Consider the following 27,960-nt stretch of genomic DNA (forward strand, 5'->3'; position numbering starts at 1 on the left):
GAAAATTTTCTAAAAAGATTAAATGAGATCTTCATAATGAATTGGAGAAACATTACGTATAATCCTCCTGTAATAATATATTACGTAATGAGTTGAAAAAATCTGAATTCCTTTTTGATAGCTCCATGGACATGGTTAAGGCTATAGAAGCCCTAAGAAGACCGCTAAGGTCTCAAGATAAGGAGTTACAAGCTGAGGTCGTTGGACTTCAATAGGGAATCAAGAAGATGCTTATCATGGAAGAAAAGCCCAAGAACGAGTCCAAGAATTGTGGATTTCCTAGTTTAAAGTTTCAAAGGAATTTCCTAGTTTAAAGTTTCCATAAAAGTAGGATTTAAATCTCATTCTATTTGGGATAGGCTTTTCATATATATAGGGGTTAGATTTTATTATTTTGACAGACAACATTATTATTAATTGAGAGTTTTCTTGTTTACACCTTTATGTGTGACTACTTGAAATTTATCTTACAACCTTATAAGAACGATTCTTAAAAGGTGAAATTAACTCTTTAACTTGATATCTTTAGTTCTTATTCATAAATTAAAGAATGTGATTAGGCTTAGACCAATTATTTTCTCTAGTTCTTTTTAATAAGAGTCTAGATCACTTTTTATCTAAATTCTTGAAATGACTCTATTAGTATATCAAAATTAGTCACAAAATACTAAGATTAATTAGAATTCTTAGCACTTTATCCTGAAATTGGAGATTTTATTCTTGAATTTCGCACATCTTTCAATATTTATTTTTAATCTTTATAATTTCGTTACCACATTATTTTCTTGTTATTCTGGTAACTCAATTCTTAATCACTTTTTTGTGATCTCTAAATGAACTTTTTTACAAAAAAAAAAAAGGTTGTGTACAAGTTATGGGTATAGTTTACTATGTCATTATGAATGGTCCTACTCGAAAAATTCAGTATTCTCAAAAATTCATTGACGATCTAACTTCTTTTTCTTATGAAAATTGCATTTACTATGTCATTATTTCATCACGTATTGAGTCAAATGAGGTACTATTGGCAACTCGAAAGTCATCAAGAAGAAATATAATAACATATATAGTGTGATTCCACAAATGGAGTTCACAAAAGTAGGTGGGTCATCGAGAGTAAATGGAGAGAGCTTTGGAGGAATTTGACTGATGGAACTAGGGCTTACATGTCTAAGCTAATGAAAAGAAGTAACCGAGTACTTTCGAAATCCGACGCTTCATCGACCACTAGGCCACGCCCTTTATACCAACTATCCCAACCCAAGAAAGAGGAAAAAGCTTACCCAAACCGGGTGTTCAAATGAACTATAAATTTAAACACATGGCATGCATGTATTGGCTTGGTGTAAACACCGTTGCGGATAAGTTTTACCGCAAGAAAGAAGCAGGAAGCACAAACCTCCCAAGAAATTCAGACATGATCAAAAGAAAAAAAACAAAAGGGGGAAATGGTGTTATGGGTAGAGAATAGAGAAATCAGTAGCTTGCAGAACAACTTCTCCGGCAGCTAACATGAAAATAAGAGGGGAAAATTCTACACATTAACAAGTTCTAAAGTTGAGAGCTCTAACTATGATGACGGGAAATTGAAAATGATAACAAGTCCAACCATCTGTTTGACAACGGGGCACTAAATATGAACTCACATAGTTTCCACGAGATGAACAAGGGAATTAACCGCAGTGTGTCTAGGGCATCTATTCTCCAGGTGCGGAAACACCTTGCTTCAGTCTTTCCTTCTTCATCTTCTTCTTGGAAACTGGCTTCTTTTTCTTTGGAGGAAGGGTTTTCTGTGCATACATGTAAAGCAAGTAGTTCCCAACAAGGAATGTCAACAGAAGCCCACCGACAACTATTAAAACAATTAATCCTGGGTTGAATCCTTTCACTTCAACGTCCTTAGCCATATTCTTCTGCTTGAAAAGAGAACAAAGGTAAATTTTTGTCTAATCCATATCTGTGATTAGGAAAGGATAAGAGTTCATAAAGATACAGAAAAAAAAAATTAGCCCACGAAGTGTTCTTTCCCTAAATCTAAAATCAATTCGCACAAACCTTAGACTATTATGATGGGACCAAGGAAATAGTTAAAAAGACTACAACCCCAAAAAGAAGAGTAGTACAACAAATATCATTCCACCAGTGTCTAGCTCAACCAAATTTTCCATAAAAAAAATTGTGAGGGTGGGTGGCTCCAAGTATCTGTGTTCACAATAACATCCAAGAACCATATTCATAACACCTAATACACACAATCAACTTGGACAAAGAAAGGACCAGTTCCACACACATGGAGGACTATTACTGCACTTGCCACCTAAGGGGTGATTTTAAGTCCAAACATAAAGAGGATTTTGGGCTTTGCATTTTTTGTCCAATTATGTCTCAGAATATGTTTAGATAGATAACTACTTCATAACTAATACAAAACTCTTGAAGATCCAATGTCTTAATTTATGGTTCTCTACATAGTGCATCTCCAACACTAAACATATACTCCAGGAGAAAAAACAGAAAATTCTTACCGGTGCCGACACTAAACTATTATTGTTTACAAATCCATATATTACATAAATTTCAACAAATTTATCATATAAGAACCATATCACCTCAGCCTCCAGAAAACAATGAACTCATGATATCTAGGCAAGCATATGCATAGGTGACATATCACACCCGGACAGAAATTTGATACATAGCACAACTATAAATGAATAAATGCAGAGCCCTCTATATTCTTTATTTCCAACATCAAACACTTACTCCACAAAAACTTCTGCAAATTCACACCAATATTAACATAACTCAAACCATAGAACCTCCGTTCACAGAAAACAATGAATTTATGATATCAAGCAACCATAGATCACATCCAAAAGACCTACAGTTCTCTAGATTCTACATCTCCAACACCAAAATTTATTCCAAAACACCTTAGAAAATCAAACCACTTCCGATACAGACACTGACACTGCTTTCACATATCTGTATCACAAAATTTCAAATAATTTAACATAACTCGAACAACAGTAACACTTCCATTTACAGAAAACAATGAATTCACGATATCAAGCTAAAACAAGCGACAGATCACACCCAAAAAAAAATATTGTAGCAGCTCAGACCAGACCGAATGAATAAACCTACAATTCCCTACATTTTATATTTCCAACACCAAAAATTACCATAAGACACCACAGCAAATCGAACCAATTCCTCCATAAACAATTACACCGTTTACATATGCACATCAAGGAATCTCAACAAATTTAACATAACTCAAACCTTAAAACCTCATTTTACATATCCTTACCACAAAATTTCAGCAAATTTAAATAAATCGAACAGTAACACACGGTCTATATTACCAACACCAAAAATTTACTCCAACACAGCTCGGAAAATCCACCATTAGAAACTACTCTGTTCACATATCCCTATCACAAATTTTCAGAAAATTTATCATAACTCAAACAGTAATACAAATTCTATAATACCAACGCTAAAAATTTACTGCAAAAAAACCTCCGCAAATCCCAACCAATTCTGCCATTAACAATTACACTGTTTACATATCCCTCATCACAAAAACTTTCAGCAAATTTGACATAATTCAACAGTAACACACATTCTTTACTTCCAACACCAAAATTTTACCCCAAAACACCTCCGAAGATCCCAACCAATTCCTCCATTAACAATTGAACTGTTTACATATCTGTATCACAAAATCTCAACAAATTTAACCTAACTCGGACAACAGTAACACCTCCGTTTACAGAAAAAAACGAATTAACGATATCTAGCTAAAATAGTGTCAGATCACACTAGCACAACGACAAATTCATACGTATAAAAGCAGATCCGGTAAGAAATAACATGAAAATGAGAGAATTCAAAAAAATATGTTTAATAAGGTGAGATATGTAAGAAAAAATGTACCACGTTATCATGATCTTCGAAATCCATGGCTTGAAATCGGAGAAACAAATCGAATTTTCAAACGCCGATCGACGGAGAAGGCGATACCGTCGAGTAAGAGACGGAGGAGTAAAATGAACTTCAGTTTTGGACTAAATGGTAAATATGACAGGTGTTTTAATACTTACTAAACATTTATGATTATTTGCTAACAAATCCTCTCTTTTCTGTTTTATCTTCTTTTGGCCCCCAAAAAAACCTTTTCGTCCGTTTTTACTCACCAAAACTATGTAATACTTTACTCGTATTCGATGTTTACGATGTTTATATCGATAATTATATATTTTAGTAGAGTTAATAATAAAAAATACACATAAATTAGGATAATTGTGAAATTCATATATTGCATATTCATTTTTCTATATCTAAATTATCACATTTGTGTGATACTTTCTGTTCACCTCGATACAAGTTTGTGTATATTTTTTATCGCGTGAGAACAAATGAATTTGACCAACTCAATATCGAAATATGTAATAAAAAAGAAAATTATAGTCTAGGTAGATAAAAGAGAATCATACTATAAGTTATTTATTTTATTTCAAGCTAAATAATTTTTGAACGGGTCGAACTCAATTTATTTTGATTCTTTTAAATTTCGGTAAAATTATCTAAGTGTACAATTTATTTTATTATGTTTTAAAAAAAATTCTATAATTTAAAAAGGGGGAAATTTTATGAATCATATTAAATGTAATGTTATGGCTTTAGCTTAATTTATTTATGTTCACTGCTACAGTTCTGCATATTGTGTCATCTGACGGAACCCACAATCTTATATTGAACCTAAATCGAAAAATGAAATGTATATTTGTATGTTTCTTTAGATAAATCAAAGCGGATCTTTTCTCTCCCCATTTACACTATTTTTTCTTAAAATATCTCATTCACATTAGTTTTCAATTTAAAATTTTTGTCATCACGCTTTTGATTGTGGCATAAAAATTTCAGATAACCGTCAAAAATGTGTATAAGTTAACTTTATGTTTTTTTTTCTTAGTATCATGAACTTTCATATACATATGCATAATCAATTAATACAAATTTTTATTTATATACATATATATACATATACAAATTAAAAGCACAATAAAAAGAACATATACTTATACACGTTACAACTTATATTGTTTCTTATTTGTATACAGATTCCACATATATCCTTTTCCAAAGAACATATACATATACAAATTACAAATATATTTTATATACAATAGACAAGCCTAACAAAAAATACATCTACATATGCAAATTGCATCTAATATACAAACGTAATTATTGAAATTAAAGATGAACATTACCGTATACATATATAAATATATAAAAACCTGAAACGTTTCATATACGAATGATGCAATTGTATTAATGAATTTATTCATAAACTAATCAATTGGTATATAAATTAGACGTATTTAGCAAATTATGCAAATTATAAGCTCCATAACAAACATAAATATAGCTATAGAACGTAATTCTCTAAACTATAGCTATAAAACTCTAATATATATATTATCTTTGTCATTTCAAAAATTCACTCTTTCGAAATTTACAAAAAAAATACTTTCTCCTATTCTAGGACACATCACTTTACGCGATGTATCGATCAATGTATCACTTTACATGATGTAATGGAACTTACACTATGTTCTTGAATAAATCACTCTACACGATATACTATGACGTTGATTGATGTATCTAAAATTGAAATTAAATGTATTGAAACGTTGAGGGATTTTTTTTTAAATCGGAATGTGATGTATCAGATGTTTCGAAACGTATTCAAATTTCCCTAAATTTAGGAAATTTCTAAATTTGAAAAAAAGAGTAAGAATACGATCTAATTAGTTTAACACTATAAAAATTAGGAAAAATTAGTATACTAGTCAAAATAAATAACATATTAAGTAAAAATATCCATACTTTATAAATATTAGCAATAATGTCAAAAATGTCATTATTTTAAAAAATTTATGTGTCCCAATTTTCTTCCTATTTTATCTCTCTTTTTCAATTAATTCTTATCATTCTCTCTCATATTTATCTTTTCAAATTGTTAATTCTCTCTCCCATTTAATTTTTTCTCTCTCTCATGGTTATCTTTTCTGATTTTCCTCCAACATTGAAGTTGCAAATATTTTTTTGCCATATATTTTGGTGGTTGTTTTAATCCAAAATTACATCAACAAGAATCCCTTTGATTAAGGTATCTTTAATCTTTATCCTATTTTCAGATTTCTTTTCTAATTTTATTTTTGTTTATATCTTAAAAAATGTTGTTTATATTTTTCAATTTCCGTTATGGTTTACTCTCCAATGGCTGAATCCAAGAGGCTTACTAGAGGTATTCATCTAAATCAACCAATTTCTAGTGATTTTTCATCCTTTAATTTATTTATTACTTAACAAATAGTGTATAATGTATGATCCGCTGCTAAAATGAGGGAAGAAAGAGGGTAAGAACATTTACAAGACTCATTGGTGTGCAAAACCTTCCTCAACTTCAAAACGCAAATGTAGAATCTTTGTGTACTCATGAGGATCTTGAAAAAGATGACGAAGATCGGATAGTTGTCGAACAATTTTCTATTAGTTTGTTTTGTATTTATAGTTCTTTTTTAGAATTTGGTATGCTTTCTTAATTTGTATTCAAATCACTATTTATACTATCAATATTTGTATTTATTAAAAATTTCATGTTGCATGGTTTATGAATCTTGTATTTGTCCCTAATTTGTATTCATCCAAGTGTATGTCAACTAGTTATGTATTTTATTTATAAGAAGAACAACTTTCTATTAGTTTATTTGTATTCGAATACAAATACAAATACATATTGGAATGAATACGACTTAGAAAAGGAAACAAGATTTTGAAAAGAAAAATAAATACACAGTGAAAAATATATACGAATACAAATGTATTTCTTAAATAGTTACATTTTATTTGACATACATATTGGAATGAATACAAACTAATAAAGGTATGTCAACTGAATTTGACATTTTTTTCTAATTTATATTTATTCTAAAGGTATGTCAACTAGTTATGTATTTTATTTAAGAATGAGTACACCAAATATTCAATTATTTCTTTTCAATTTTATATTTCATTCACTTTTTCATCATACTAATTTTATGTATTTTATATATTATTATACAAAATTCTAAATAAAAATTAGAATAAATAGAAATACAAATAAAATACATATTGAAATGAATACATACATGATTTTTGAAGAAAAAAAACTATATAGGGAAAAAATATATGAAAAAACAAATATATTTCTTAAATGACTATATCAGCATACCTATTGGAATGAATACAAACTAATAAAAAACTATAATAAATATAAATAGAATATATTGTGGAATGAATATAATTTTAAAAAGGTAAAAATTCTGGAGAAAAAATAACAAAATTTAAATTTTATTTGAAAATGTAACTGATGAGAAAATTAAGGATGCTTGCCTTTTTTTGAAATATTCCCCTTCAATTTTCTCCTTTTTGTTATTAAATAATTATATTCTTTAAATAAAAATAAATAATAAAAACATAAATAAGATACATAACAAACTAAAATGACATTTTTACTAAATATTGAAATTGTTGCTAATGAGTCCTCTTAAATGCTAAAATATTGACATTTTAAAAAATTTCCCTGAAAATTATACAAAGTTCCGTTAAATTTAACAACTCATCTATTTAATTTGGGTTAATTAATGGGTACTTCTGTTTCAATATAGGCCCAACTGGACCCTCGATCATAAGATCCATAGTTACCATAGGCAAAGCCCAATTCTGTCGGCCCAAATAACAAAAACTTATACAATCCAATTAGACTTTATCACGAAAGAGTCGATTCAAAATGGTACTCAAATTCATTTACGATCTCAAATTTTTGGACACATCATACTTTTGCTCAGATCGAGGCCTTTACTTCGTCCTAAGATATATTAAATAAGAACGATTTTTTGAACACAACATTGAGATCAGAAAGTTCTTTTCACACCATCATCCAATATCGTCATTTCAAGAAAGAGATCAACGGTTACAAATTTTATAGTCTAACTCAATTCGGCAATTCTTTTTTGTTGAACAACTAATAGGAGGTGAGACGAATCTTTACTCCGTTCCATATAATATTCTAAGCAAATTCGATCGAGACATAGAAAAGATCCAATATAAGGTAAGTTAACATTTCGATTATGAATTTGGCATAATCAATTATATACTTTATACTTTATCAACAATTCATCAATTTTTTTAAAAGACGATAAAACTCGTAAACTTAAAATTTTAACTCCGTATCCGCTAACATGCTTTCAACTGTCCAATTATATTTGTCACTTTCTAGATTCACCTAACTTGTGTGCATGTGAGAATTTTCACCTAATTTTTGTATGCTTTTATGTCAGTAAAAAAGGAGAATTTTTGCAGAGAATATAAGTACAAAATAATATTTGTGGTACGATGAATCTATATTTCTGTTTCATGACACAAAAAAAATAAAATAATTTCTTATGATGCTCAATTTGAAACTTTTCTTTGGAGACAAATATTTTTTTTCTTTCCAAAGGCTTTTAAATTATTATTGAGTTTGTTATTATTGTAAGTGGTAAATGCTACCCTAATTAAATTGTTTAGATGACACACTTTTTTTATTAAAAAAAAAATATTTTGCTTTTTTATATTTTGTTTTGTTTGGTAGAATAGCTAATAATCCACTTAGATTGTGGTGATGTAAATATTTTTCTATTTTTAAATAAATTTTTTAAAGTATGAGCCATTTGCATGAAATAACCTTTTGTTGAGGATGTGCTTTTATCTTTGATATGATTTTTTTTTTAAAAAAAATTAATTTATTTGAATCTAATATAACTATTGAATATAAAGTGAACGATCCAAAACAAAATGCAGCCTAATAATTTGTGACATTTTTTTCTCTGTTTGTTGTCTACCGTTAGTGAAAGGGATTGAGAATTTAGAGACGATGATATTTAGTCAATTTGGAATTGAAAATATTATGTTTTCTCCACTTTGCGTAAAAATACTTTCTTAAAAATAATTTAAATCGTTGTAATATTTTGACAAATCAAATTTGTTTCAAAATATTTGAGATTTTACGAAATAAAAATGATTTATTAACTTTTTATCCAAATATATCATCACTATGTCGAGTGCGGAGCTAAAAGGGTAAAAAAAATTGTCAAAAATTTCAAAAGGGCACATCAATTTTTTAAAAAACCAAAACGGTAAAATCGCTCACGATGTAGCGACTTTTGCCTTTTGAAAAAGCGAAATCGCTGCAATTGCAGCGATTTCTTAAATTTGCTTTTTTAAAAAAAAAATTTAAATATATCGCTCCACACGGAGCGATTTTCAAAATAATAATAAAAAAATTACTTTTGTTATAAGTCGCTGCAGAAGCAGCGACTTCCATTAAGTTTTTTAATTTTTTTCTTTATTTAAAAAAAATTTGATTCAATTTTTTTAAAAAATAAAAATTATTGACAACGATTTTTAATTAGTTTTTTTTTTAAAAAAAATCAAATCGCTGTAAAGCAGCGATTTACACTTAATTTATATATTTTTTTGAAAATTTAGTTAAATCGCTGCAAAAAAAAATTAGCCGATTAAATTAAGTTTTTTTTAAAAAAATGAATTCTTAATTAACACATTTTTTGGGACTGATCTTTATATGTGTTTATAAAATGAATTCTTAATTAACACATTTTTTGCTTTACACTTAAATTTTATTATTTTTTTTTGAAAATTTAATTTAATCGGCTAATTTTTTTTACAGCGATTTAATTCAATTTTCAAAAAAAAAATTATAAATTAAGTGTAAATAGTTGCCTTTACAGCGATTTGATTTTTTTTTTTTAAAAAAAACTAATTAAAAATCGCTGGCAATGATTTTTTTTTTAAACAAAAATTTGAATCAAATTTTTTTAAAAAAAATAAAGCAAAAAATAAAAAAAATAAAAAAATTAGTGCAAGTCGCTGCAGAAGCAGCGACTTATAAAACAAATTTTATTTTATTTTTTTGAAAATCGCTCGGTGTGAAGCGATTTGTTTAATTTTTTTTTTAAAAAAAGCAAGTTTAAGAAATCGCTGCTATTGCAGCGATTTCGCTTTTTCAGAAGGTAAAAGTCGCTACACGGTGAGCGATTTTACCGTTTTAGTTTTTTAAAAAAATTAATATGCTCTTTTAAAATTTTTGACAATTTTTTTTACCCTTTTAACTCTGCACTCTCACTGTGTCTAAGGAGAAAAAGACGGACTAATATTTTAATTTAAAGCAATTTATAAAGAAACGATTTTTCTCAAATTAATATGATTTTTTTAAAGTTTCAATTGAGTGATTTTATTGGCTAAAAAAAAGTCTTATTTGACAGGTTAACAAACTCAAATTCATCACTACCCTAAAAAAGAGTTATTTAAAGTCAAAATGCATTAAACACAATCCATTAACTATCCCCTATTTATAATTAAATCCAATTATAGTTTCTTACTTGTCAATTTATGTTGATGTAACAACTTGATTAATTGTTACTCCTCTCGTCCAACAATACTTATTTATATACTAATTAAGAAATTATAAATAGAGGAGTAATTATATATAGTTATTTTGTTATAATAAATATATTGTTTTTAAAAAATATAATAAAAAATGAGAAATGAAGTTTAAAATTATCTATTAATTTTACAAAATAGACAAATATTATTAAACATCCTAAAATAGTATAGTACTGAAAAACTATTATTGAACGGAGAAATTAGTACAGTATCTATACTTTTTACACATCTAGAAACAATATAATCTCCAACTTAGTATATCAACAAGGGTGTCGATGAAGTTATAAATTTGATTCTTCGTATGAATTTAGTATTTTTAATACGAATAATAAATTTATATGCAAAATGTTATTGAAATTGTTGTAGTTTAAGCTCAAAGTTTCTAAATATGATTTTTTTCGATGTTAAAATATATAAATATTGAACGTAATTTTTTTTTTTAAATTTTTATTTCACCTGATAAGAATTTATTATTTTAGAGGTTCTGGTGCAAGTTTTTTGCACAAAACTAAGAAATTTTATTTTATCCTGATATATGCATCTTATTATGTCTTTATACTTTAGCCTAAAATATATTTTCTTGTTTGTTTTCAATTTAATAATATGTTTTTTTTTTCGAATCGAAAGTTTATGAAAAATAAACTTTTTATCCCTTTAAGTAGGGATCTGCATACATTTTACCTTTACTAAACTTTACTTATGAAATTATAATACGTATATTGTTATTGTAGTTTTCCATTCAACATATTGAAAAACGATAAAATTTAAATTTGTATAGACCAATCTCACATTAAGAGATAAAACACTGATTAACAAAAATAATTTCGTATCCAAAGCTCCTATTTGAAGATGCTTGGTAGCCTAAAATGTTCATTGTTCTTATCCTTGAAGAAGCTTTGATGATAAAAAGGTTAGAACCTATGACAAAAAGTTACCAAAAGTAACTTTTTTCATTTTTTTTTCCTTTTTTACAAAGTAAAATTCTAAATTGCAACATCTACCAATACCATATTGAATATGATAATATTTTGATTCTATAAATTGAACATGAAACTTGCTTCCAATCAAAGTGTTCATTTCAAAAGTTTAGTCTTCAAAAGTACCCTTCCACCAAATTGTTGAATTATTGCACTTTTTTTGTCCCATATTGAACCTAAAGATACCTTTAAATCATGGTCCCCTTCTTACATTATACAAAATATATTTCTAATCTTACTCTTAATCAATTACAAATTTTACTATTAATGTTCTTGACTTTGAGTCCTCATAAATAAAAAATAAAATATATTAGGAAACAATTGCTCCTAGAATGAGACTTTCTAATTCAAGTGAGGGTTGGTATCGAGTCAATGGCGGAGTTAAAATTTCGCCTAAGGGGTATCAGAATATAAAGAAATATTATATATAAAGGTGTATTTCCATTCTAGCTACATAATGTAAACAAAAATTTACTATCACCATATAAAAAAATTAAATGCTTTTACAATTAAATGATGAATCAATCCCCCGATATGAAACTTTTCTGCGTGAATTCGATAGAAAAATTAAAAAAATAGAATCATTTCCTCATTATATAGTCAATTAGTATTTGAAATTTTTTCTATATATAATTTTTTATTATATAAAACTCTTGAGTTTGAATTATAAATATAAAAAAAAAAAATCGATGAAAACCGCTTCTTTCTTTAATACACATCATCCAACAAGGAAATAAATTCGATTTAATTTAGATATAACACAATATCGAACGTTCCTTGTCATCCTTCCTTTGGAAAAGAAATTAAATTGAAAACGAAAGATAATTAATTTTGTCAAGACATTGTATAAAAGCTAGGTTGGTGAGAGTACTAAAATAACTACATATTGAGAAAACTTATCCATAGGAACTATATATTATATTATTATATATATATATATATAATAAGAAGAGAAAAGAAATATATATATATATGTCAAAATCCTATCTCACATTGAACAATATTCTAAATAGCATCTACCAATAAATAACCATTTTTTTAGTTTGGTATGTCCATTGTCACTAGGCCATAGTCCATATATTCATAGATTTTTTTATGGTGACATGTTTAACTATATACATAGTTTAAGAGAAAATAATTTTTTTTGATGTTAAATATGTCATGATATTTGTGGCCATAAAATTATGTAACTAGAAATAACAATCTAATTCACAAAACATTATGCGTTCATCACAGCGATGACCAAGAAAAGACTACACTCAAAAAGGACACCTTAGTTCATGAAATATTATATGTTTATCATATCGATTAATCAAGGATAGATCCCACACCAAAGAGCATAATGTGTCTAATTTATTCGAATGTAAGTATTAGTCGATTCCATAATTTGAATCGTGTGAATATATAAGTCACATGAAAACAAGTTTATCGTTATTTCAAGATAAGTTATATGAAAATAATTTTATCATTTATCATTATTCCAAAAATAGGTTACACATAAACGAATCTGCCGTTATTCCAAAATTCCCTTAGCTTCTATAAGATTATGTCATTAATTAAAAAAAATTAATGTTAAATTACTTCTAAATATTAAAAAAGTTGACATTTTTTCTTTATGAACTTGAGATGAAATATCACTTGATTAGAGTAGGAGCATATTCAATAATGTATTACATTCTTTTTTTATTAAACTGAACCAAAAAAAAGAGAAAATTTAGAACCCCTTGTATAAATTTTCTATCCTTGGTTTTCATCCGGTGTTCGGTATCCACGTTGAAGCCCGACAAAACTCGAATTGAAGCCCGACAAAACTCAAATTCGCGCTGGAAAGTTTCACATTAGGGGTAAAGCGTTCCCTAACAAAGGCGACTCTGTAGCCAAGAGAATTCGAACCCGAAACCTCTCGATTAAGAATGAAAGATTGTTTCACAACCCTTGTTAGTTACTATTATACAAGTTTAGAAGACTAATTTGATGTACAAAACATTCCGCTCTAATAAGAGAATAAGAGTAGCACCCATCAAGTGTAAACGTAGACAGCAAAACAAAAAAAAAGGAGAAAATTTGGATTATATATATAAGTTAAAATGCTTATTTTTGTTACATACATATAATTAATGAATCTGTAAAAAAAAAAAAAAAAACAGTTCGATGCACAAAACATTTTGTGCTAATAAGGGCTCACACCCCCAAACAACAAAACAAAAAAGATGACAAAAAGTTAAACATCCAAAGCTCCTTTTCTTGATTTTTGAACTAAACTAGGTCCATTCCATCATGTCCACCAACAACACCACCACCATTGAAACTGTTTTCTGATGAAGAAGTTGAAAGTGTGATCATACCATTCAAGTCAGAAACACTATCTTGCAATGTCATTAACAAATGAGATGTGCTAAAACTCATTGATGGTTTAGCCCTTGGTACAATTGGTACTTCAGCCTCACCTACTAACATTTGTACCACCCCCCTCATTGTTGGCCTAGCTATAGGGTCAGGATGTGAACAAGCCAAACCAACTAACAACACTCTTGTCATTTCTTTTTCATCATACTCAAGATTCAATTTTGAATCAACTGCTGATAGTAAACTCCCATCTTTGTGTAATCCCCACACCCATTCAACCAAATTGCTGTTTAATCCAACACCACTTGTTGTTGTTTCTTTATCAATAGGCCTCCTTCCACTTGCCACTTCAAGAACCACTGCCCCATAACTAAACACATCAGTTTTCTCAGTTGCTCTACCTGTTAACAAGTATTCTGGTGCTAAATACCCCATTGTACCGGCTGCTACCGTTGCATCGGGGGACTTGTCGTGTTCGATTTGTCGTGCTAGTCCAAAATCTCCTAACTTTGCATTGAACCCTTCATCCAACATAATGTTACTACTCTTGATATCCCTATGTATCACCTGGTTTTCGCATTCTTGATGTAAATATGCTAATGCAGACGCAACACCTAACAAGATTTTTTGCCTGTGTTGCCACGAGAGGATCATTCTCGACTCGAATAACGCCTTGTCAAGACTACCATTTGGCATCAAATCATAAACTAACAAGATTTCACCTTTCTCATGACACCATCCTTGTAGTCTAACAAGATTTCTATGTCTAAGTGTTCCGATTATCGATAATTCAGAAAAGAACTCAGCTTTCCCTTGTCCATTATGACTACACCTCTTTACCGCAACAATATCACCAGTCTCGGACAAAATCCCTTTATAGACAGTACCAAATGCACCATGCCCTATAATCCTAGTCGAATCAAACCCTTTCGTCGCGATTTTAAGCTCCTTATAACTAAATTCCTTAGGCATTTTGATAATATCAGAAGGCAACATAGTCTCTGAAGCCTTCACATGCTTGAATTTTTTCGAATACAACCAAATAAGTACCAATGTAGCTAAAGCTAGAAAGAATGCTCCAGCAGTAACAACCCCAACAACAGCACCAGCACCTTGCTTACAAAAACTACTATGACATTTGCTGCTGTTTTTCTGTACTGCATTAGCAGTACCATTAGCCTCCGCCGGAGCAATCTGTTGCTGCTCCGGAGGGGGCGATGTGACGGATGTAGTTACATCCGCCGTGGGGTTCATCAAACTAGCCGTTGGCGGGGGCGGAGGCTGCTCCGCCCCCGCTGCAGGCGGAGATTTAGGATTTGTATCAAATGATGAAGTGAAACTCCAATATTCAATACTATGAATCTCAGTACTCCCTTGTGTTGAACCAGAAAACCCCACAAACATGAAATCATTTACATATTCAGAAATATCAATTGTAACAGATAAAAATGGTTCTTTTGGCTTAAGATTAGAATATGAAACATAAAGATTCAATTTTTTTGTTGAACCAAAATAATCAATCCAAGAATTAACCAAATCACCACTTTTTAAATCAACACCAATAGAATCAAGATCACCAACCTGAGTTGAAATCATTGAATTTAAATCTAAACCCACATGATTACCATTAATATCTTTAAATTCAACATCCATAAGTGTATCAAATTCAACTCCAAAATTCCCATTTTGCCCTCCTTCTGCATCCAAAATCCCCAAATAGCCACCAGAATCACCAATCGATTCATCATCCGGCGTGATAACAAAAGCCAACCCACCTCCAATCGATGAAGGATTCAAATTACTAACAGAAAACGAGAAAAACGTAGAGAAACTCGCCGGAAAATCAATACCCGGCTGCCGGAACTTTACTGGTTTAGAATACAAAACTTTTCCGGCACCAGAATTTGGAACAGCAAGGTCACGAGTTAACTTTATAGTATTATTCCCCAAATGGGCATCGCCTAAAAGCTTCAAACTACTAAGAGTTAAAGTACCAGAATCAAACTCAGTGGCAGCAGCTAAAGCAGCAAAGAAACAGAGCAATACAACTAGTAATGAGTAAATCTCCATTCAAATGTAAAAAAAAGAAACTAACCCTTTTCAGATTTTCACTAGAAAAACACAAATTCAAGAGAAAATTTACATCATTTCTGGATTTTAAAAAAACCCCATTTGAGATTACAGCTCAATTGTATGAAAAATTGAAGCTTTTAAGCAAAATGGGTTGTTAATTAGGGTAAAAAACTAGTGGAAAGAGTATGAAAAGTGGTAATTTGAGCTGAGAAAAAGTGAGAAAGTTGAAAGAAGAAAGAGAATCGAAAGAATTGTAGGGAAGAAGACAGAGTGATGGCGGTTGGGATACACGTGTTTGATATAACGGTAATATTTCTTCTTATGTTTATTATATGTCGGGCCCCATGTTTTAGTAGTGGCATAGCGAGCTAATAGAGTTCGATTAATTTGGATTTATTGTTCATAAAATTATATTTGAGTATAATTATTTTTTAGCAAATTTTTTTTTTGGTTTAGAGCTCGAATCGAGATATTTAATTAAAGAAGTAATTATCATAGTCTTTTGATGATGTCGCATTTCGTTTTTCCAAGAATTAAAATATATGATTTTAATTACTGAGCGTGTATTTTAACGAATAAAGAAAAGTCTTTGTTATGTTTTATCGAATTATTCTTATTAAAGTTTGTTTGGTTAAAGAAGCAATGGTCATAGTCTTTTGATGATGTTGCATTTCGTTTTTCCAAGAGTTAAAATATATGATTTTAATTATTAAACGTATATTTTTACGAGTAAAGAAAAGTCTTTGTTATGTTTTATCGAATAATTCTTATTAAAGTTTGTCTAGTTACTTACTTTTAGAAGTTTTTTCTTTCTGTTAATCAAGTTTCAATAAAAATAAAAACGAATACTTTTTTTGGCACTTTGACTCAAAAGAAAAAAGTGTATATAAATTGAAATTGAGAAAAAATATTTTGAAATGTATTTTATATTATATTAATATTTGAAAATATGATAATATGTGTGATCGTTTAATAGCTTGTTAGAATTAACAAACATTGATATAATATTTCGCATAACCTATTCATGCATTAATAATAAGATTTTTATATATTATAAATTGAATATTATATTAATTTTATATGTAAATAATTTACTTCCATGCAATGCTATATAATTTTATTACCATATAAATTGAAAGTGTACATTAAAGTGGGACTTTAGAGAAGAGAATTAATGTTTTATAATGGGAGTTAGATAACCGTGATAAATTTTAAATTTTATGTCACTTAATCTACTGTGATATTTTGTCTTAATGTCACAATTTATTTATATCATACTTAAATCACTTAGACGTTATAAGCAGAAATAATTGTGTAATAAATGTTCCCTCAATTTTAATTAAAAAATATTTTTAAATTTTGTGATTTTTAAATTAATAATACATTAAACGTATTAGATTAATATTTTTAAAATTTATAATTTTAAAATAAACCAGAAAATCAAAAAATTATAAAAATAAAAAGAAAAAAGAAGAGATTATTGTTTTTAAAACAGACTAAAAAAGTATGATATTTTCTGTCAATTGTTAACTCAAGAACTTGATTATTCTGGAGTTTTGTTGATTAATTTGTAACTTAATTTTATTAATTAGTTTAACTTAATTATAGTATGGTAGATTTTGGGTCCTCCATGTTGATTAATTTAAATTATGATTTATTAACTAATCGTACTTCTTAAGATAATTCATTCCACTTTAAATTTTGTTGATCTCAAGATTCATAAATAATTTTTTTTCAATAATATATAATAATATATGAATATTGGCAATAATAGAACACTTTACTTGGAAGTGAACTATCGTCTTTTCTCTTTTCTTCATGACATGTACCAACCACTATAATTAATTATTGTATTATGGACTAACCAACTTCTTATATTTCCTCAAAAAAAAATAAAAAAAATTGAGATGATAGAAGATGACAAACATAAAAATGGAAATATACGTAAAGTAAAAGAAAAATTGTTCGAGGATAATATACTGAGAGCGCAATAAATAAATAAATAAGGTTTAGAAGACGTCTATATCATTTTAAGACTTGTAACGTGGGATTCTATGCACACCTATTAAAATTGAAAGGAAAGAATTGCAACAATGTTTTGAGCGTAGAAGCCGTCTATAAATAATGAGGACGCTTGAACAGCCAGACATACGAGAAAATAACAATTTTGCTGGATTTGGTGGTCTGCAGCTTCAGTTTTGCTGTCGTGAACAGTAGCTGCGAAATTGGTGATTTTGCTCCTTTAATTCTCTAGATTTGGTGCAATCTTATTTTGTTGTTGCTCGTTGTTTGGCACTTTGTTTTGTGGCCAATTTTGGAGAACAATATTGTAACTCTTGGTGATTATAGTGGAGCTTTTGGTCCCGTGGTTTTTTACTCTTCACATCGAAGGGTTTTCCACGTAAATCTTGGTGTCTTGTGTGATTGGTTTATTATTGTCTTGTTATATTTGTTTGGTTGAATTACTTGCTGCCTTACTATCATATTGCTTGTGGTTGTTTGTTTTCTCTTGGTTCAAATCGAAAAGGGAAAGTATAGACTTGGGTATTCTTCCGCTGTTATCCTGTCAGGCATTCTTTGTTAGTGCCTTGTCTTTCCCAACAAGAAGACGTCTATAAATAATGAGGACGCTTGAACAGCCAGACATACGAGAAAATAACAATAAATAAAAAATGGAATTTTTTCATAATTAAATGAATCTTAAAAATGATCTCATTTAAAAGATAAATTAAATGAAAAGGAATTTATCAAAGAGAAAAATTCGTAAATAGACAATAACTTAATTAGGTTTCATTACTATAGTAATTAGCTGCTACTAAGCAGTGAGTGAACGGGCTAGAGGAGATTGGAGAGAAAGCAAAATATCAAAAGGAGGAGAAAGGAAAGGGAGACATGGAGAGGGACGAGAGAGGCGAATGAGAGAGGACAGAGAGATAAATTGTATTTTTTTATATATGTCAGATAATTGTATATATGTAATTGGTATATATACGTATAGCGAGAAAAATTGAAAGAGCGGGGAGAGAGACGGTGAGATTGGGAGAGGAAAGAGAGGCACACGTAATTATAGCTGAAAAGAGGTTGCGAGTGATAATTAATTCAAACTATAATTATATACGCTAATAACTAACATATATTTACTTATCCACGTAATTTTAGCGCGAAGTGATTATGAGGCCCACACTACATATAAAATGGCCCACAATTAGGTGTCTATGCTCATGTATAGTTGGTCTCCTTCTAATGTCCAATCTTACTGATATAGTGGGTTGATTGAAGTGGATGCTCAACTTTTGCCCCTGCATTCTTTATGAAATGTTACGGATATATACCTTTTGATCAATAAATTTATTAACGATATAATGGAAATATACATATTTTAAATATCAATGATATACACGGTGTATCAATACAAATAGTATATGTATACTTACCCAAACAAATGCATTTTATATGTATATATAACAAAGGTATACATAATGTATATATTATGTAAACGAATTGATTAAAACGTTTGAGATCATACTTATCTCTAAATTGACAACGTTATATTAAGTAGACTTTTAACACAAATACTGAATGGGGTTCGAGTTGTTAAAATCAACATAAATTCTATCAAAAATCGTAAATTGAACGATAGCTTCGCAGCTTCGCTACTAATAACAGATACTCGATTAAACTATCTAGTGAGACGCAAGTTGACTTGAAAATTATCTTATTATATCAGCATAGAATTAGGCAAGTATCCATTATCAACAACCTTTTGGGCTTTTTCTCCACAAAAGTAGTAGTTGGATTAGCAACTAATTCTTGATCCACAATTAAAAGCCCTTTGAGGCCCAAAATATTCTTGTAGTTGGATTATTAACCATTTTGTCAAATGTTCTTACAAATCTAACTTCACACTTCTCACAAACTGATTCGAACACCATCATATTATCATTAAGAAAACGACATAACAATGTAACACGCTTATAGTACACTTGATTCGAACATTATTATTATTATTTCACTTGAAGATTCAACACAACACAAACAAAAAACAATACAACAAAACAAATGCAACCACGAGCTGATCCCGCAGATGATAAGCATCTCGTGTGAGATCCTACTTTAAAAAAAAAATTACAACCACATTACATAACAATTAAATATCCGCTAAGCACTATTTACATAGCGACATACTTTTCTAATTTCACCTTGATCTCCAATAAGTGGATTATTTTCAGACAAAATAAGCATAGCCCTAGCAAATTGTTGATGAAAATAATTATTATCATTAGCCATTTTCACCACAAATGGTGAAGTATTTGGATCACTAACCAATTCTTGATCCACAATTAATAACCCTTTTTTGTTCAATATATTCTTGTAGTACATATTGTCTAAAATCATCGTAGTTTCGCGATCAAATCTTGAGTATAAAACAGCCTCCGGGTCAGGGTTTGGTGACGGGCATCGACCCTTAAGGTACTTTGCGTAGTCGGGATCGATAGTGGGGTCCACTGTTGGGTAAAGCCTGTGGACTAAGTTCACACAATGAACTCGTCCTACAGAGTGAGCCCCTATTTTTTTTCCAAATGAAACAAAAGACAATTAGGTGTTAGTTGATAAATATTAAGCGTTAAATTCGATTTTTTATATATAAGTTTTCTAGTGCTTAAATATAATTGGGAAGGTCAAGGGGTTTGTGACTTAAGTTAGTGATGTCTGGTATTTAAGTGGAGATACGTAAAAAGACAAAATTATTATCTTTGTGTTACATAGTTGCAAGTTGCAACTATTTCTAACAATTGACTCTAGATGATTTTTTTCGATTAAAATAATAAAAAAAGAAATTTATATGAATAGTTATTTTTTTAACCAAAGTGCATAAATTGGAAACTCATAAATTTGTGACTTAGGTTACATGGTTGAGAACTGCCTCAAACTTATAATGTCTACTATTTAAGTGGAGATACGTAAAAGAAAAAATTATTGTCTAAGAGTCTGTTTAGTTCAGCTTAAAAGCTGATCAAACTAACTTAAAAACTGATTTTTGACTTATTTAGTTGTTTGACAATACTCAAAATAACTTATTTTAAGCCAAAAGTTAAAAGCTGGGGTAGGTGTGTTTTTTTTTTTAGCTTATAAGTTGTTTTAAGTTGACCACATTTTTATCTTTTTGCCCTTAATATTTTTATACAATCTCCAAATTATCCACATAACTCTAACATTTCTTTCTTCCATTTTTCCATTTTCACGTTTGGTATAGCAACTTCAGCACTTTTATCCAAACGCATAACTTTTAAAAGTACTTTTTTAAAGTTACTTTTATTAAGTCCATCCAAACGGGCCCTAAGAATGAACTCTACATGAATTTTTCGATCGAAATAAACATAATTTTGTATAATTAATTATTTTTAAAAAAATTATGATTAAACGAGAGTTTAGAGAGTTGATTACCAAGTAGAGCAACAGTTCCTTCAGTATCAACACCAATTGATTGAAATCTTGAAAGCACAGATGAGATTGAATCGTTGTGATTAGGGAGGTACTTCTCAACTTCTGAAAAGTAAGTTTCCTTGCTATCTTTCCTTCCTGTTTTCATTTCAATTTTTATTGGCCCTCCTAACTGTATCACATAAATTAAAATTTAGTAATTTTGATTACGTGCTACAACAGATTAAAATAAATATACATAGATTATGTAAAAAAAAATCTTGCACTATCAGAATAAATGTTTGAGTTTAAAATTTAAATTATATATATGAAACGTCTAGGGTTCTTAGTATGAACCTAGAGGGTAGAGACACCTTAAGGGAAGTAGTGTCGCAGAAACACACTATATATATATATATATATATATATATATATATATATATATATATATAATAATGTTCTCTGAAAAGTGAAATAAGATCATTCATAACACGGCTCTTGCAAAAAAATTTGTGTTTGTATTAATTTTTAACCACGCGAAATCTCTATAGTCATAATATGCAAATAATTGTAACTATACAACAACATTAGACATTGAAAACGTGACAATAATTGCTATATACTTACTACTCTGATGTTCAGTATATATAACTTAAATTCGAATCGTGAAAATAGAAAACAGAGTAAATTTTTAGATGAACTTACCCAAAGAAGACCATCCCTAGCGGAAAGAGCAACAATATCTGCACAAGAAACGGTATTTGGACATTCTTTTTCAAGTGCTTGTTTAATTGTCTCAATATACTTAAAATTCCTCATCCCAAAATTCCTTGGAGATTCTTTTTCTGATTCTAGCCCATTTGCTGTGTCCAAATATAGTGATGCATCACATGACTACAAATTTTTTTTTAAAAAAAACATATATTATTTAAATCAAACACATACAAAAAAGGGATAAAAATAAAAAAAATAAAAAAAATTAAAAATGGTCTTGAAGTGTTATTTACTTTTTCAATTGAGATAAACAATGCTTAGTAAATGATCTTTATATAAATAGTCGATAGAATTACTCTTTTTTTTTAGTGAATACACATAGATGATACACCAATTATATACATATATTCACATATTATACATGTATATACATATATTAACTTCACGAAAAAATATGTTACTGCTGAAATACGAAAAAAGTAAAATTATATATCTTTTGATTAATCTATAAAAGAAGGAAGGTTGAAATGTCAATAATCATTGAATTTACTCGATATTCGATAATCTCATTATTATTTTAATTTAAGTAGTTGGATTTGCAAATATTTAAGTTAATTTTTTTTGAATAAAAAAATATCAATATTTATATGATAATTACCTTAACCATGCAATCATGAAAAAGATTTCTAATCCAAGAAACTGCTGTGTTCCCATGTTTGTGGTACAATGTTGCCACTTGTTCTTTGATGATATCTTCAGCTCTTGGGCAACTCTTTGTGTAGTAATTTAATTGGAGCTCACTTTTTACTGCAGTTAATTAAGACTCAACAGTTAATACATAGATGAAGAGTTGCTCGATATTTATACTGATGAAATATAATAAGTATTTTGTTAAATTAATTGAGGTATGCATTCGAAAGAAGCGAAAGAAAGAGCTTGTTCTTTCATATTTAGAAAAAAGTTCTAATTTTGTGCACTGAAAAGTATGATATATATGATGTCTCTCGAGAAATATAATAAATAATTTTATGTAATCGATTAAATTTTACTGACTTTATAGAAAAAAATTTACACTTATCCTCAAAAAATATAAATCTAAACAAAATTTTATTATGATTAAGTATCTCTAAAGTCAAAATACAAATGTACTTTATCTAGAAGTTGGTAAAAATATATTTTTTTTAAAAGAAGATAATGATCAAAAACACATCTGAAATATCATATTTTATGTGTTTTTATATCAGAACTATCACTAAGTATTTATCAAAATACTCATGCCTCAAAATAAACGAGTCAACTGTGACGTCGACGGAATTTATGTGCAAATCAAACCGTCACACATCTTTTGACTATTGTATTAAGACACTTAGTCTAGTCTGCATCTTTAAAATGTGTTTTGATAAATAGTTAGTCATAATTCGACAGAAAGTACAAATACATTGTAATTCAAATAAAGTCATAAAATTTCAAAGGTAAGGAGAAAAGTACCATTATGAATGTGAAGAAGTAGAGGTAATAACAATAAGAGAAATCTTGAACAATTGGCCATGTCTTTGATGTGTAATGAAGTGTTGTACTTTGGCCAATATTTGATGAAATGTCCCAAAAGCTCAATTTATTTAGTAGCAAATGGTTTTGGAATTGTGCACTAGTTTGAACTTTGAAGTGGAAAAAGGAATATTGGATTTGAAAATTTGGTGCACTAATTAATTAGCAACCAAAACCAGCCACTTTGTTGGACTTTTAGGTCTCTAGTTGTAGTCCCACTCAATGAAACTGTACTTCATCACAATTATTTAACATAAAATAATTAGAATTAGATCATACACACAATAGCATTGAGCAAAATATGATAATATATGAGCTGATTCCAACTTGTCAATATGCCTTTTAAAAGGGAGATAATAGTAAAGATTTAGTAGCATTTGATATTTACAAACAAGTCGATAGTAATAAGATATGTGTATCATTTAGTTATCGTTAAATAACATGTATTCGCATTTTACTTTGTATTGTTAGCTGAATCGTTTTATTTGGTAAAATAATGAGTATAGTTAACAATTAATCGTTATGATAAGTGAACATATAGTTAACAATTAATATATTGCAAAAATTTAAACGATTAGAAAGAAAAAAAATAAATGGTCATTTTTAATTTAAAAGATATGATAACTTTAGTGATAAGACTTCTAGTCAACCTCAATTTTGCACAAGTGACCAGTTTTTTTTGTTTTCAATGTAAGTGGCAACTGACCATTTGTGAACAAGATCATTGAACAAAGTTGATTGAGATATATATATTGAGCATGCTAAGCATATAGTGTGTTATCTTAACTTTGACAAAACAAGATTAGAAGTTGTGAATTTTGTGGGCCATATTGCTAATACCCTCCCTAACACACACACACCCTCTAACCTAACCTTTTGGCCTTTTGGGAGTTAATTAGGTCGAAGATGTGGTCCTGCATATTTATTTATAATCGAGCCTATCAGTCTGTATACAGATTGAAAAAAATATTTTCATAACGATCCAATTTATATTAATCATGACCCAACTTAATAATTCTAGTCGGGTCGATCTTTTATCTATCTAGGTACGAATATGATTAAATCGGTTTGATTAAGATCAATAAGTCCCAACCTGAAGCGAGGAATTGCGTCTTTTAACAAACAAAACTAATTTAGGTATGGATGATGAATGGAATGTGCGATTTCTTTTAAAGATTAGATAAAAGAAAATTTTTTGAGTTATAAACTTTTGAAGGGTGAGTTAGACCCGAGGCCTAATTTGATATGGTATCAGAGCGAAGCTCAGTGGGCTCCAGACTGTGCGGTGATTGTGAACATACTCTCGATCCATAATTGTACACGCTTTAAACCAGAGAGTGAAACTTCGAATAAAGAACGGTCAAATCTTATAAGCATGAGGTGTGTATGATGAATTATTGAAATGATCTCATATTATAATATCAATTTGAGATAGAAAATAAAGTGGTACGATCTTACACATTTTTAAAACCAAAATCACTTACAAATTGAGTAGTGACAATATGTAGATTACTATACTTTACTAAATATTAAAATTCTACGTATGTCAGTGCGTCTCGACACTCGTGACTTTATATTCTTTTGGTGATAAAAGTTTATTCTTTTTCCTTTTTAGTTTTGAATGGGGCGGTTCATGTGTGATACTTGGGTTGGGGAAGAGAACTTGGTATTTGTAAAACAATGTCTTAGATTTAGTGAAAAGCATTACTTCTAATCCACTCATTTTGTTTTTAATTTCAACCACAAAAAAGTGTCACTCTTTGCAAATTAATATGTTTTCCCTTGTAGGCACACACTAAAAGATTAGTGGAGAAAAAATTTAGGGATCAACTATATATGATTTAAAAGTATAATGTCATGTGATAGAAGTTTGTAAAATTTTACTTTAAGGAGGACACAACAAAATTAATATATTATGCATGACATCAAAAGGTGGTTTAGGTGGTTGAAAGAAGCTTGTAGGGGTTTTAATATAAAATTCTAGTTTAAATTATGTACACTGTCTATATACTTAAATCAAGCTTAAGTTATCTTGTAATAATAGGAAAATTTGCATAACAAACTCGATATAGTTATCAATAAATAAATAAATAATAATAATTATATAGCTCTAAAATAGTCAATTTCTGATAGTATAAAAATACTTTTTATATAATGTGAACTATGTCATTTGGGAAGCAATTATTAAATCACCTTGTCCAATTTATAATTTTGTCAAAATCCAAGCCAATTATTATTTTGATGACAAATCTTTCATTATTATTTTTTTAAAATTTGTCTTTTGGCTTAATTAAGGGTAGAATAAGTGGGGAATTCATAAATGGATTAGTTGTCTTCTTTTACCTAATAATAAGATTCCTATTTGTCCACTTAAGTACATTCAAATCACAAGATTAATTACTTAATCAATAGAAAATGATCATTAATTAACTTAATAAGTACCAACATAGACTAAAATTGCAATTTCAATGGCTACAAATTCACTTTACATCATCTAAATACATAACACTCAAATTTCACTAATACTATTTTTCACGTTATTTTTCCTTTTATCTTTCTCCCATACAAATCAAGAAAAAACAAATTCGATTGAATTCGAGTTGAGTTAAAGAACATATAGACAAATGGCCATGTATTATAAACAAGTAGAAAATTAATAATAGACAAAAAAAAAAGGTGGGGGTGGGGTGGGGGGCATAGAAAACATACCTTCATGAATGAAAAAAGATGTTGTATGAGAAAGTAGACTTTGAAGTTGATTATACAAAAGATGTATAGTGCCCCCATCAATTTATAGAAGATTGGAATAGCTTCGGTCAATTTGTATAATTTGTTTTTTTTTATATAAATTTTATAAATCTTCAATTATTATAATTATTTCTTGAGATGGTAAGACTATAGTTATAGAAAAGGCATCCAATGATACTTGATTGTTATCATTATTTAGGGTTGCTTTTGCAAGCATGTTTAAAAAAAAGAGTTGTATGAATTTATTATATTATTAAGATATTTTCTCTAAATCTGATTTATTAATCAATAAAATGGGAACTAGCATTTGATTTTATTGGTTTACTTGTGAAATTGAACCAATCAATTGTTCACTTATCTAATGAGAAGTTCATTTTATTTTTTTCGCGCTATTAATAACGTATTTTTATAAGAATAAAGTTTTTTAGTGGCATATTTTGATCCTCATTTTTAATATTTTTTTTTTAAAAGTTACTCATCAATTCACATATAACATATCATTATTATTGATGATCATATCAAATCCGACTTTTATACTCTCCCCACAACTTAGAAGAAGTTTCTAAAGAAGGTAGGGAAAGAACTATATACTAGATAATTTAGACAAATTGTTTTCTTATAATCTAATTTTTTATTTAAAAACTTAATAATATATTTAAATAAATAATAATTAAATATTAGAAAAAAAATCTTAATTGTACAATCCTTTTTGCTATTATTTTTTTCTATAGAATGAAAAATATTGTTGATTGCTTTAAGGTTTCTAGATGATTATAAGGCTTCGCAATTGATCTAAATGGACAAATCTAAAGCAAATAAAAGGATAAATATACCATTTGACTATGTGAAATTGAACAAAATATAAAAAATCGATAAATAAGAAGAAAAAACAAATATAGTAAATAAATTAAGTTTAGATCCGGATCCAGAATAAACTAAAAACAAACATGCCTATTAATATTTATAAGGAGAAATTGATATAAATAGCCGTCTATTAATATATATAACAACCGGCAAATATATTTATTTGTTCTAATGACACTATTTCATTCGACATAAATTTTAAGAAATAAAAAAAAAATTAAATTTGAGGTCTAAAAGACTTACTCCAGAATTTTCTTTCAATTATTACAAGTATTATATTTTTTTTAAATAGACTAAAATTAAAATGTATTACATAAATTGAAAGATAAAATGTATATAACATAACTATTATACAAAATATGTATCTTGTATATATATATATAAAGCTAGCGAATGTAATTATTTTTATCGATCGATTAAATTTGTAACTTGCATTTTATAAACTAGTTGACCAAACTTAGTTCACGGGATCTGATTTGTTTGTTCAGTTGACTAATTGATCAATTTAACAAATTTGATCTAATTTTTTATTTTTATTTTGACTTTAAGGAGGTTGTGCATTAATTTTGGTTTACATAATCACGTTACAATGTTTGCAACTTGAAGATTTTAATTAGATAGTGCTGAATTATGGAATGAATTAAAGAATTAAAAAAAATAATATCATTTGCATGTGACATGTTAGATTTATATTTCCATTTCTACCTCT

The 27,960-nt window shown here is 28.6% G+C and overlaps 2 protein-coding genes and 1 non-coding gene across 4 annotated transcripts; all 3 read right to left on the reverse strand.

Moving 5' to 3' along the window:
• Window positions 1-1,484: 1,484 nt before the first annotated feature.
• LOC101251808 (uncharacterized) lies at window positions 1,485-4,124 on the reverse strand. Its single transcript, XR_011211517.1, has 2 exons — window positions 3,943-4,124; window positions 1,485-1,913 (listed from the first exon to the last, which is right to left on the reverse strand). It is a non-coding gene; the product is annotated as an uncharacterized protein (transcript).
• A 9,465-nt stretch (window positions 4,125-13,589) lies between these two features.
• On the reverse strand, window positions 13,590-16,272 carry LOC101247058 (L-type lectin-domain containing receptor kinase VIII.1). Its single transcript, XM_010327704.4, has one exon. The coding sequence runs from the start codon at window positions 15,951-15,953 to the stop codon at window positions 13,794-13,796; it is 2,160 nt and encodes a 719-aa protein (XP_010326006.3). The 5' UTR covers window positions 15,954-16,272; the 3' UTR covers window positions 13,590-13,793.
• Window positions 16,273-19,939: 3,667 nt separating this feature from the next.
• LOC101251503 (peroxidase 21) lies at window positions 19,940-26,475 on the reverse strand. 2 transcript variants are annotated; one of them, XM_004246625.4, is made up of 6 exons: window positions 26,349-26,475; window positions 23,580-23,867; window positions 22,750-22,898; window positions 22,083-22,271; window positions 21,402-21,570; window positions 19,940-20,521 (listed from the first exon to the last, which is right to left on the reverse strand). In XM_004246625.4, exons 2-6 carry the CDS (start codon window positions 23,638-23,640, stop codon window positions 20,115-20,117), a joined length of 975 nt encoding a protein of 324 aa, XP_004246673.1. In that variant the 5' UTR covers window positions 23,641-23,867; window positions 26,349-26,475; the 3' UTR covers window positions 19,940-20,114. The 2 variants fall into 2 exon arrangements, with proteins under 2 accessions (XP_004246673.1, XP_025888518.1); XM_026032733.2 differs by having other exon boundaries at window positions 23,580-23,872; window positions 26,349-26,399.
• Between the last annotated feature and the right edge of the window lie 1,485 nt (window positions 26,476-27,960).

Source organism: Solanum lycopersicum, chromosome 9, assembly GCF_036512215.1.
Source record: "Solanum lycopersicum chromosome 9, SLM_r2.1".
Classification (NCBI taxonomy): domain Eukaryota; kingdom Viridiplantae; phylum Streptophyta; class Magnoliopsida; order Solanales; family Solanaceae; genus Solanum; species Solanum lycopersicum.